Consider the following 12,847-nt stretch of genomic DNA (forward strand, 5'->3'; position numbering starts at 1 on the left):
TGTCGCTGCCACCACAACCACCCTCCACCACCACCCTCCACCACCACCTCTTCCACCACCACCGTCTCTGCCACCACAACCACTCTCCACCACCACCGCCTCCACCACTACTGCCGCCACCGTCACCGCCATCACCACCACCACCACCACAACGACCCTCCACCACCACTGCCTCCACCACTAACGCTGCCACCACCACCACCACCACCACCACTCTCTAGTCATCATTATCGCCACTACCACCACCCTGTACCATCACCCTCCACCATCACCGTCGTCACTATTGCCACCACTTTCACCACCGTGTTGCCACTACTGTCGTTGCTGCCACCATGCTCCACCACTGCTGCCGCCCCCACCCTCCACCACCATTGCCACCGCCGCCACCTACACCACCATCCACCACCACTGTCACTGCCAGTACCGCTGCCGCCACTAGCATCGACCACCAGTGTCATCATCATCACCTTCCAATACCACCACTACCACACCACCAGTGTTGCTACCAAATTATATAGTGTATGACCAAACGCTGTATAGTATTAAAATTTTATCAGGTCTTATCCTATCAGGCCTAATACAATCAGACTTTATACTATCATAACTTATACTATACAGCGTACCAAACGTGCCCTAAAAGTATGAGAATTGTCAAGTGATTACAAGAAATCATTAACCGCAGATGGTGGAAGCTGGTAATTTATTGCCTTATTTGCATTTTCGGACTTCCTAGTATAGTGTGCGGTGATTTTGGTCCCCATGATTTTTTTCACTTAATTTTAGTCCTCTGATTTTCTCAATCACATGAATTCTGTCCCCTTTCACAATTTTTCATCCATTAATTAAGAATGTGTGATTACTGGACAATACTTGATCTAATTTGTACTTGATCTGTTGTGACAGATTGAATCTTATTTTCCTCTCAATTGAACGATTGAACGTGGATCGTAACGTTGGAGGTAAGGATAAAGAAAATCAAGTTGTTTACGAATTGTTAACTGAGACTTCAATATGGTGGAAAATTGTCATAATTAAAACGTGTCAGTTCATATATTGACAAATGTCAATTAAATGATAAGGATATATATGTTTTTTTAATTATTGATCATTCTCAAACACAACCAAGAAGATGTTAAGGATAGAAAGTAACAAAATTAAATCATACAACTGCTGAAATTCATTGAAAATTACATATGAGACATCCTCTTTTTAGGATGTTTAAAAGTACAAAATCACTATATTGATCCTTAATACAAAATGACATGCAAGATTTATTAATGCTTCAAGGGAATTCACAACTAATAGTGGAAGATTTCGGCATTGATCTAGTGGGAGAAGAAAGAATGGGTTTTGGGGGAATTTCAAGGGAGTCTATGTTACGTTCCAACATATCTATCACTTTACTCATTGCAGGTCTATCATTTGGAATCGTTTGAATGCACCATAACCCCACTAAAGTCATTTTACCTGCGATTTCATTATCTTCTTGGGCCATTACCCCATTAAGTCCCAAATCACTACCAAGCTCAAGCCTATTGTACACCCAATGTGGGAAGTATATCTCACTTGTGTGACTGGCTTCAGCATTAATGTTCTTCCTTCCTCCCACCATTTCCAGTAGCATCATTCCATAGCTGTAGACATCAGCCTTGTGTGAAACTCCTCCGAAATGTCTATTCCACAATTCTGGAGCTACATACCCCATTGTTCCTCTTGCATCTGACATGGAAATAATACTCTCTTTTCTAGGACAAAGCTTTGCCAGCCCAAAATCTGATATTTTAGGACAAAAATTCTCATCTAAAAGAATATTATGTGGTTTTATGTCAAAATGTAAAATTCGAGTGTTGCAACCTTTATGCAAGTACTCCAATCCTCGCGCTATCCCTATGGCAATTTGGTACAGATTCTGCCAGCTCAAAGAAGCAATGTTTTCAGGTCCTTTTTGGTAAATAAATTTGTCAAGGGATCCGTTGGGCATAAACTCATATATTAGAGCTTTCTTTTGGCCTTCCAAACAAAATCCAAGAAGATTGACAATATTGACATGAGATGTCCTACTTATGCTAGCAACCTCATTAACAAAATCTTGACCATTTCCTTTTGATGAATTCAATATCTTAACAGCCACAAGACTACCAGTGGGTAGCTTTCCTTTATAGACAGCACCAAAACCACCTTGTCCTAGTTTAACTTTAAAGGAGTCGGTAATTTTTTTGACATATGAGAATTTGTACCTTTCTGTAGTAAGGGCTCCCTGGTTTTTTAAGAATGCTTCAATATCTAGGTTACTTTTTGATTTCAAACAGAACTTTCCATGCCATGATGATGACTTGCATATGAAGTAAAATATAGTGAAACATATTGACAATCCTGCTGTCGTTGCACCTGCACAAATAATAATAGTTGATATACAGACATTGTCAATGAATCAATAGTTAAAAATTGGTTCACCCATGAACCGATTCATTACCTATAATGAGTTTTATCGACCAGTTCACTTTTCCTGCAATGCAACAGTAAGCAATGAAAGCTAAGAAGAGTTAGTTTTGTGCCAATTCAAGGAGAATATTTCACTTGAATCATACAAATAACAACTATAGCTGAATCTTCCAAAATTTGCACAACATCCTTAAGACAGGCAAAATGGGAAATACAAATAACATATTGCACCAACATCATTCAACTACAAAATTAACCATACCTTATTTATTCTAATGCTCTCTTGGTGAACTTGGATTCATTTTCTTTTAGCTTTTTGTCGATGTTATGATGTTGATCTTGCGGGTTTACACTGTCACGAATGGTCTCTGTTTTTGGTTGAACTTATCATTGCATTTTGTAGCTAAATGGAAATATTTTTCTAGTAGTTGTTAGATGCTTAATTTGACATTTTGTTTGGCTTTGAATGATGCCTTTGTGCAGTTAGAATTTTTGAGCTAGAACTTTTTGTTGGAATTAGGTTTGTGGCTGGATCTTGTTTGGCCTAGTTAATTTTTAATTATTCAGACAATTTACAAGATAATATAATTATTAAAATTTTATCTTTTATACCACACCAAAGAATTTATTCATGCGTCCAAGGATTTTTTATGTCCTAAAGTTTTATCAGAACAATTTAAGTATGGGAATAATTAAAACATAGATCATAATAAAATTATAAGTAAAAACTAAAAGACCTAAAACCGTTTGTCTTGAATTTTTAATAAGCTGCCAAACCAACATGTGCTGATGCAAGATCAACAATGGGCTAGTTTCAGCAACCAATACCAAAACCTCACATGTATGGGAAATGTGGGGATTACCAACTTTGGGTGAGAAGTATGAAGCCTGAACCACATACTCCAAAAGTGTGACTTGATAATTTGATCAAAGTCGTTCCAAACATCCAAATCAGTATTGACCCACAATGGGTCCATCCAATTTCCAATTACAGCTGTTCCTAAACTGGAGCCTTATGGAGGGTTGAATTGGAGGGTTCCTACTGGAAAATGGAATCCTAATCTTCAATTCTCAACAAAACATATGCCTTTGAAATGATAGATAAGGAAGCAGCAAGAAAACAGGACTATGGTATATGCAAGTAAGATAATTAAAACTCTACTTGGGAAGAGGAAAATTGAAGAATAGAGGAGAGGAGATAGAAGACATACTTTTGGGAGAAGCAGTAGTGGGAGTGGGAGTGGGTGTGGGAGTGGGAATGAAAATGGGAACAGGGCAGTGTGAGGCAGCATTAGTTCTACTTGAGCAATAGTGGCATGAAGAAGCCACTTGTTTATCAAAATCATCACCTCTCCAGGGGCAATTTATCTCCTCCCTTCCCAGGCAACTCATACAGTCCGGATTAACATAATATTTCACCTCAAACCCCTTATCCAAACCTTGCTCCAAATCATCACGGTCAATCACACCTTTTTCATAATAAGGCTCCAGAGAAAAGCCTACTGGAACTTTGATATGTCCGGTGCATTGATTATCCTTTGAAATTCTTTTCAACTCCTCCTCATTCAGGTCCATATCCACATGACCGAAAGCATATTTTTGTTGTCCGCACCCACTGAAGTTTTTTCCAGAATTGGAACAATTGTAGAATATGGTGATCTTGGACACGCTCGTGGCATACTGGAACACTTCGCCAATCAAGAAAGTATCGTCAAACTGCTTGGGAGAACAGACATTGAAATCTGTTCGCTTCATTGTCATGGTGAGAGTGTAGGGGTTGATATCAAGCACTGTGAAATTTTGTGAGGCAATTAGAACAGTAGTGGCAAGGTTAGGATGGCAAGTGAGGTTGAACATGTCGCCGCCGCCACAATTAGAAGGTCGGTTCTGTCCCCAGAAAGGATAAGAGATACCGGTCAGGTTACCACAGTTGTATGAGGAGTCCTTACAAATGTAGTAATCAGGAAGCGGTGGTGACAGTGGTTGTTGAGAATGAGATTGTGGCAAAGTGCAGGTTAACAAGAACAAACAGAGTGTTATGCTTGTGAATATGGATGGAAACAACATGGAAAAACGGACATGAATATGGATATGTTCATCCATTCTTACACACATGCTAGCTGTGTCTTCTTTTTTCTGTGTATTCTACTCTTCAAAATGAGAAGGAGGAGTAAGTGATCCTATGAAACTTAAATTGAGTTTTGGAAAACTGTTGATATTCTCAAGACAATGATGGCTGCGATTCTCACCACCATATACATGGTCAGTCAATGGAAGAGTCACCCGCGAAATTACCACTCTCTTTCCTTTTTCTCTTTTTCTCTATGCAATCCGCAGACCATATGATGATACAATTCATTTGGTCAATGAGTTTTAAATAGTTTCTATTATAATAATTAATTATTGGTTTTAGACACATATCATCTACATCAGACAATTCTGCTCCACTCGAAAACATCCATATATTGGCGAGATTAGCTCTCTTAATAAAGGTCTGTTTTTTTTTTCACCGAGACATCTTCTGTCTGTTACTATGTGTATGGGAAATCAAGCACATACCACTAGAACCAACAATTTGTTTTCTGTGTATAAAATTGTATATAACTTTCTTTTTCTTCCAAGGAGATTACACTAATGATGATTAGCTGTGTTCTTGTTTTATTTATTGAGTTCAAACCTTAGTTAGTACCTGATGGGGGAAAACTCTACTTATACACATGTAATTCACTTATATTGTCTATACTTTTGAAACAGTATTTAAGGGTCTATATTATGTTTTTCCTTTTTTCAAAAATTTGCTAGACTTTAAAGTAAACAGCCACATGTGAACTTCATTCAAAACTTTAGTACGAGAAAAGTAACAAAGCCTATGCAGCAATGACTTGTTTCATTTTTTAATTTCCTGTCCTGCACTGCACTATTTGAAGTTTCAACCTAACCTACCCTTCATCTCTAACTAGATGAGTTTCACAATTGCAGGTAACATTTATATATTCTTGCTTATCTAAATAAGATGTTGGTAGGTTGACAATGACTGCCAAGGAGACTGTAATCTTCATTCTAAATCTCTAGTATGACTAAACTCATACAGCTTACACAGCAATGACCGATGCATATTTTTTTTCCTAGTTACTCCATCAGCATTGACAAGCTACGCAATAATAGTTTAGAAATGAATTGATTAACATAAACCAGTACTAATTTCAATCAGCTGAAGTCAATAGAACAGTCGCCGTCTGGCATATAAAATTTACTCAAGTTTGACTATTATATAGATTGACATAAGAATTAAGATTAACATATACCTAGTGAGAGTAAGATTTTAACCTTTTTCATGAATCAGGTTGCCAAATTAAAATGTACTAAGCTAATCATTGTAAGGCTAAATTTCTGAAAAAATGACTAGCAGGGATCACAACAGTCATTATGGAGGAAGTTTATTGAGTTGACTGAGGAGTAGCCAAATTCATCATTCCAGAGTACAATTCAGAATACAGTAAAACTCACAACTTTGAAGTTTTCAGAACCAAACATGTGGATATTGTTGTACATTTCATCAGGGAAGATGTAAATTCTGGTTTTCTCAAGTTGATTCATGTTCCTTCCATTCATCAGTTGGCTAATTGCCTTACTAAACCCCTAAAAGTGCTTCACCTTCCAAGCCTCACATGTTCAAGTTGGGAATTTTTTATATCTATCTTCCAATTTGAGGGGGACTATTACAACTAACTAATATAGATCAATTTAGTCACATGGTTAATTGTAAACCAGTTGCTAACTGATTAGTTTTTAGTTAGCTTCACTAACTTAGTTATTGGTTAGACTTAGATAGAAGTTAGTTAGATCTTCATTTCTGTTTGGCAGTGTATATATGTACCTTACTCTGATTCCAGAGATCATTGAATTGAATCATTCAATCACTTGCATTCTTGTTAACCAAGACTCCTAAAAGTACAAGTTATCAGGTTAATATTGATGAATGGTTCTAATTCTCTTACACTACTGATGGAAGGGATTTGGTTCGGTTCTTTCTAATGGGAACGCATATCAAACAAAAACGAAGTTTGAAGAAGATCTTCCTCTGCACATTTCTTTGAATGTTTATGCTAATTATTACAACTTGTTAATTTTCAAAAGTCAATGTAAGCCAAATGAGCCTAACACACCAAACCGATATATGACTTTAGAAAATTCAAACATGCTATCTTATTGCCAATTCTTAAATAGTTCAATCTCATCTTTTATTATAAAAATTCAGATCAGAACAAAGTAAAAGATCAAAAGGAATCATTCTAAGCCAAAGAGCATTTTAATTTGACCACGCAAACCAAACTATTTCATGTCTACAAAAAGGACCTCTACCTAACCTGCCAGAGTTGATCTAAGGTATTTGGATCATCAAAGAAAATCTAAAGCCATATAATCCAAAGAAATACGATTATTCAGCAGAAGAACCTAACCAATATTAGGAAAAGGAAGAAAGAAGAATACATACTCTTATGATAATTAGACTGATCTGGTTCTGAATGTGGTGATAGTGCTTGTAGTGGTGTTTGTCTTAATCTTGGTTCTGGTAATGGTGACAATGCCGGGGCTATGCTACAAACCCCACCATTAGATTGCTCTTTAGGACATAGACACATAAGTGCATTTAGAGATGTATTGTATCCACATCTCCCACCAGATTTTGTGCATCCATCACATTTATCTCCATCCACTCCACTCCACCCAACCTCAAATCCTTGAGCTAAAACAGATTCCACAGTCATGCCATTCGAGAAGGAGTTCTGGAAAGCGTCTTTTGACGCTGGAACCGTGATTTTATTTTTGCACCCAAGACCATCGAAATTAACCACATTTTTGCTTGACATGAAGTATCCTTGATGGGGATCACTATCTGTTCCGCAAGTAAAAGATATAGAAGCTGTGGAAATAGGCGAATACGAGTATGAAGGAGGCCTGCAGTCATATAATAGAATGAAGTCATCATCATTAGAGGTGTAGCTGAACAAAGCCAAACCCAAGCTGACATTGGCATAGTGCTTAGGACAAGCGCCATTCAATCCCAATGAATCCAATGTCGCGATCTTCAAAGTTAGAGAGTTCTGACTAATATTAAGAACAGGGAACTTCTGGGACTTGATCTCAATTGTCGCGTTGCCTTGCTTGCAATCAAGCTTGAAGTTTGGATTCCCACAAGAACTTGGTTGGTTACTACTCCAAAATGGATAGCTAATGTTGCTGAAATTCCCACAGCTGAAAGGTGCACAAGCTGTGTACAATTCAGCATCACTAGCGGCATATGTTGGATAGAAGAGAAGTGAGAGGTAGAAAAGGGTGTAGATGAATGAAAATGGTAGTGGAAGAAGAGGAAGAGCCATGTGTTGGGGTGTTGAAAAGATTGTCATGAATCCATGATTCAGGAAGGACCTAATTACTTAGCAGATGAACTATGTTAAAGAGGCCAATGGAATGAGTAAGAGCTCAACAACCTCAACCAATATATATATCCAAGTCAAACAAAATGACATGCAACTAGTTTGGTACAATCATAAAAAAATATGTTGAACCTTTGGAGGTACATAAAGAGGGAGCTGTCTAACAATTAAAAATTGATTTTGCAAGCGTTTACCAATTAGATAGAATCCACTCAAAGGATATGATGTTTTTTTGTCACAAAAGGTTTATGTGACTAGCATTTTTTCAATTCTAAGGAAGGCCAATGATAAAACAGCAATAATTAAGAGAAAATGGAAAAAAATAAAATGAAATATATATAAAGAAATTAGAACAAAGAAAGGGGAGGTGCATCACTGCAAGCAAGTTAAGATTGACCATTACCAAAAAAAAAACTCATGTGATGTGGTGGAAAATCACTGTCCAAAACTAGTTGGAAAATATTAATTAAGATACCAAATATCTCACCGACTGGTTTTTCTTTCATTTTTCCCCTCCCTTACATTACATGTATTCACGTAGTTCTCTCTTTGGGTGTATTCACCGACTGTTTGTATTCACTAGCAAACATGGTTTGTTAGTTCACATTAGAAGCCACCTGTTTTTTTTTTGTCAACAGCAAACAGGGTTGTCCTATTCCCCGCAAAAAGGAGAGTCAACCCAGGAAAAATAATCTTTGTTTCAATTTGGGCTTTTAAGATCTTTTCTTTTGGGTCCATAGTTTTCCATTCCAAATTCGGGCTCGTCGTTTTTGCTAAGTTGAGGAAACAAAAACATGCTCATAACCAACATGCACATGACCATCAACAAAGAAAATTCTATATTTTTTTACAAAATAAAAAATAGTATAATTGTTTCCCTTTTATTAAAATTGGTATCTAACTTCCTAATATAGTTGTTATCTTATTAATTTTTAACTATTCAATTTTTCAATCATCAATAAGATTTATTTTAAGTTAAGAGTATAATTCATAAAATATAATTATATTTCTCTTGAGATTATAAAAGCGACAGATGTACAAGAAGTAATAGCAAAAGATGATTAATGGTGGAAAAGGGGGAAGGTGTCATGCAGTGTTAGCAATAGACTATACTGAGTGGTGATGGTGGTGGTGGTGGTGGAGGGTGTCGAGTTGTGTTAGATGTGATGGGTGATAGGTGACAATGGTGACAAAAGATACTGCGAGTTGGTGGATGCCTAACAACAATGATCGCGATAGAAAATCTTGCAACAACAACAATGGCGGATGGTAGGGGTCTGAGCCGAATTGGGCCTACCAAAACTAAGCCCATTTTTTGTGATCGAAACTGGACCAGTCAGGTCGTCAGACGAGTCAAGCGGGGTGAACAAATCTAGTTTTCTACAGTTTATTGCGGTAGGTTTTGGTTTGGACTTCAACCCGACCGAACAAATCTAGTTTTCTACAGTTTATTGCGGTGTGTTTTTCAAGCTTTTTGGTTTGTGTCCCTGCATTTTACATGTGTTTTTTTTATTTTCGTCAGAACAAAAACCACTTCAATTAACGATCAAAACAAAAACACCATTGAATTTAAGAGATCTCTCTCAGGTGAATATTAAGAACTAGTTAATTAACCACTGAAACCACTTCGACTAAACTTCAAGTCACACCAAAAGCCACCAATTATAAGCGAAAATTGTTGTAATGTTATCTCTTTGATAAGTGCCGAATTTACGTGATTTTCCATGTTAAAATTGTCAAATATTTGTTCTTAACATGTGATTTATCCCTCACACTATCTCTCATTTGCATAAGTTGAAAATATTTAGATAATAGTAATATTTGGTCTTAAATATAATCTTAATCATAGTGAAGCTTTTCTTTTTGATCGCAGGAGAAAGGTTGATGAACATCCAAGCAATTAAGAAAAAATTGAAGATTTGGAAAGAGGTTGGCGCTTAGCCCCATTTTTTGGCGCTTAGCGTCATTTAGACAGGTAGAAAACCATCTATGAAGGAAGCATGACGCTTAGCGCCAGAAAGTGGCGCCTAGCGCCAGGTAAGGCGATTCAGGCTATATAGAAGTGGCGCTTAGCGCCAAATACTCGATCTGATTCATTTAAAAGCTCAAATTCAGCAGAAAAGAGATATATTTTGCAACTTCTTCTGATTTTAAGAGAGAGAACTCGACTAGGACACAAGGGATACTTGGGTGCATGGGTTCTTGATTATCAGACGAACTGGGAACGATTCTAGGACGTCATAAATCGTCGCTTTCACCTTAGTTTTCTCTTGTAAGCTTTGTAAGCAATCAATGGCTATGGGTTGCTAAGTTCTTTTGTTTGATTAGAATGTAGCCTTAAACCATGATTTGTTCTTCTTGATTTCTATATGATAATATCATTTCTATCACATGATTCAATGATTTTCTCTTGTTCTTAATACTATGTTTTAGTTTGCGCACCTAGAACATATCGCTTGATTCGGCATAAGAGCGGAAGCTACCGCGTCTACAGTCCGACCTAGAGTTAATCATCTAGTAATCCTAATGTTTAGGAATGGAATAAGGTTTTGCTAGTCACTGAGACACCTAAGCTTAAAGATAACTTAACTTCACTGTGCATGTGAAGAATCAATGTTTAGGAGAGTGAATAGAGATAAAGAAGATGAGAAGAAGAGCTCTTAGAAACACAGTCGGAAAAAACCTCAGAAGCGAATAATCCTCCGCCACACCCTGAACAATAGTAACTTGTCCCACCAGAGCGCCTTCGTTCCTCACCCCCTTGACCACCGTGCAGGACCTCCGCACGAACCATAACCAAAGTAGGAGAGGATTGAACAGGGACCAAAATCCATAGAATCCTTGGAAGCCTTGCCGCCACCATAAACCTCCAGTCATGGCCACTGTTGCCGCTAGCCTCGCCGAGTGCGAACAGAATCTCGGTCACCACCAGCCTTGCCTCGTTGCGTCACCTACACGCGTAACCTCCATCTCGATTTCTCATTGTTTCTCTCTCTCTCTCTCTCTCTCTCTCTACACCCTCCCTCCTTCCCCCTCCCTCCCCTTCCACCATCATTTTCTCGTCACCTCCCCTTCATTTCTCCCGATCTCGGGTTTGGTCATTTCTTCCACGATGATCCCACTTGTTTTTATTTTTCTAGTTTGGGTTGGGGGTGGGGTGTTGGAGTTTTAGTTTCAGTTGGTGGTGGGTGGGGTGGGGGTGGGGATAGGGTTTTATGGGTAGAGTGGGGAGAAGATGAGGTGATGAAAGCAGAAGAAAATTCGGAGAAGATGGATCTCGTGGGTGGAAAGGAGAAGAATATGGAACTCTGTTGGAATTTAGGGTGGAATAAGTTTCTCTTTGTTGAAGTGTTTTTTGTTCTGACGAAAACCAAAAAACGAAAAACGTGTAAAACGCAGGGACGAAAACCAAAAAACTTGTAAAACGCATGGATGAAAAACTAATTTAAGCAAAAAAATAAAAAAAATCTAGCTAGGCTTATTAATTGATGTGGCATACAGATGTGTGATTAACAGAGCTCCGACATTGATCACACCGACGGTAGGGACTAAAACCAACTATTTCCCAAAACGTTAGGGACGAATCACCACCTGGGCTCCGATGAGGGACTAAACCAACAATGGTGTAAAAGGGCAGGAACGAAAAAGTTATTTGAGCCTTTATTTTATTTTAGATCAACTAGAATCCTAACCTTAATTTTCACCAAAACAGGACTATGATATGCTATGCAAGCTATGGGAAGTGGGGGGAATTGAAGAGTAGAGAAAAGGGGTAGTAGAAGACATACTTTTGATCTTGGAAGTAGTAATCGGAGCAGAACAGTGTGGGGCATTAGGTCCATCTGAGCAATAATAGCATGAAGAAACAACTTGTTTATCAAAATAATCACTTGTCCATTTGCAATTCCCTTCCCTTCCCTGCAATCCTGACTGACATCATATTTCACCTGAAACCCCTCATCCAAACCTCGTTCAAGACCATCACGGTCAATCACACCAGTAACATTGTAAGGCTCCAGAGAAAACCCTGCCGGCACTTTGAGATGCCGCTTGCACTTATAACGCTCTGAGAGTCCTTTCAACTCCTCATCTGTCACAGAAACGTGACCAAAAGCATGTTGTTGTCCGCATGAGAAGAACTTGTCTCCAGAAATGGAACAATTGTAGAATATGAGGAGGTTGTGGGACACATTTGTGGGATACTTGAATACGTCGGGAATTAAGTAAATATAGTTAAACTGCGGAGAACAGACATCAATGTCAAGGTCTGTTCGCTTCATTGTCATGGTGTAATTCTCAGGGTTAATACCTAGTACTGTGAAATTTTGGGAGCCAATTAGAATTGTAGTAGTGTTGAGATCATGGTGGCAGGTGAGGTTGAACATGTCGCCGCCGCCACAATGAGAAGGTCGGTTCTGTCCCCAGAAAGGATAAGAGATACCGGTCAGGTTACCACAGTTGTATGACAACTCATTACAAATGGAGTAATTGGAAACTGGCGGCGCCGCCGGTTGAGAATGAGATTGTGGCAAATTGCAGGTTAACAAGAACAAACAGAGGGTCATTGAGATATGGTATGTTCTTCCATTCTTAGACACATGTGCTCTGCCTTTTTCAGTGTTATGAAACTTCAGTTGAGTTTCAGGGACTGTGGATGCATGTTCTCAGGAAAATGATTCTCACGACCAAATAGATCAGTCAGTAAAGGGAAGAGTCACCTGCAAAATTGTCATTCTATTTCCTATTTCGCTTTCTCTTTATTGCATCTGCAGGCCAAGAGAGAAAAATAGAATTCATGACCAGCTCAAAGAATTTTAAATCGTTATTGTAATTATCAGAGACGTGTTATTTTTTGTTTTACTTAGTTAAGTTCAACCTCAGCTAGTACCTGAGGGGAAATACTTAGGAAAATACTTAATATCTTTACTTATCTTCTTTTAAATAATCTTTACCTATCTTTTTTTTTT

General features: G+C 38.1%; 1 protein-coding gene and 1 pseudogene across 3 annotated transcripts; both read right to left on the bottom strand.

The window, feature by feature from the left end:
• Nucleotides 1–1,154: 1,154 nt before the first annotated feature.
• On the bottom strand, nucleotides 1,155–8,158 carry LOC130738852 (LEAF RUST 10 DISEASE-RESISTANCE LOCUS RECEPTOR-LIKE PROTEIN KINASE-like 2.1). Of its 3 annotated transcripts, none has more exons than XM_057591027.1 (3): nucleotides 6,938–8,156; nucleotides 2,474–2,506; nucleotides 1,155–2,388 (listed from the first exon to the last, which is right to left on the bottom strand). In XM_057591027.1, exons 1-3 carry the CDS (start codon nucleotides 7,848–7,850, stop codon nucleotides 1,283–1,285), a joined length of 2,052 nt encoding a protein of 683 aa, XP_057447010.1. In that variant the 5' UTR covers nucleotides 7,851–8,156; the 3' UTR covers nucleotides 1,155–1,282. The 3 variants fall into 3 exon arrangements, with proteins under 3 accessions (XP_057447010.1, XP_057447011.1, XP_057447012.1); XM_057591028.1 differs by having other exon boundaries at nucleotides 3,654–7,080; XM_057591029.1 differs by lacking the exon at nucleotides 2,474–2,506 and having other exon boundaries at nucleotides 6,938–8,158.
• Nucleotides 8,159–11,221: 3,063 nt separating this feature from the next.
• Nucleotides 11,222–12,647, bottom strand: LOC130738854 (LEAF RUST 10 DISEASE-RESISTANCE LOCUS RECEPTOR-LIKE PROTEIN KINASE-like 2.3; annotated as a pseudogene).
• Between the last annotated feature and the right edge of the window lie 200 nt (nucleotides 12,648–12,847).

Source organism: Lotus japonicus, chromosome 2 (assembly GCF_012489685.1).
Source record: "Lotus japonicus ecotype B-129 chromosome 2, LjGifu_v1.2".
Classification (NCBI taxonomy): domain Eukaryota; kingdom Viridiplantae; phylum Streptophyta; class Magnoliopsida; order Fabales; family Fabaceae; genus Lotus; species Lotus japonicus.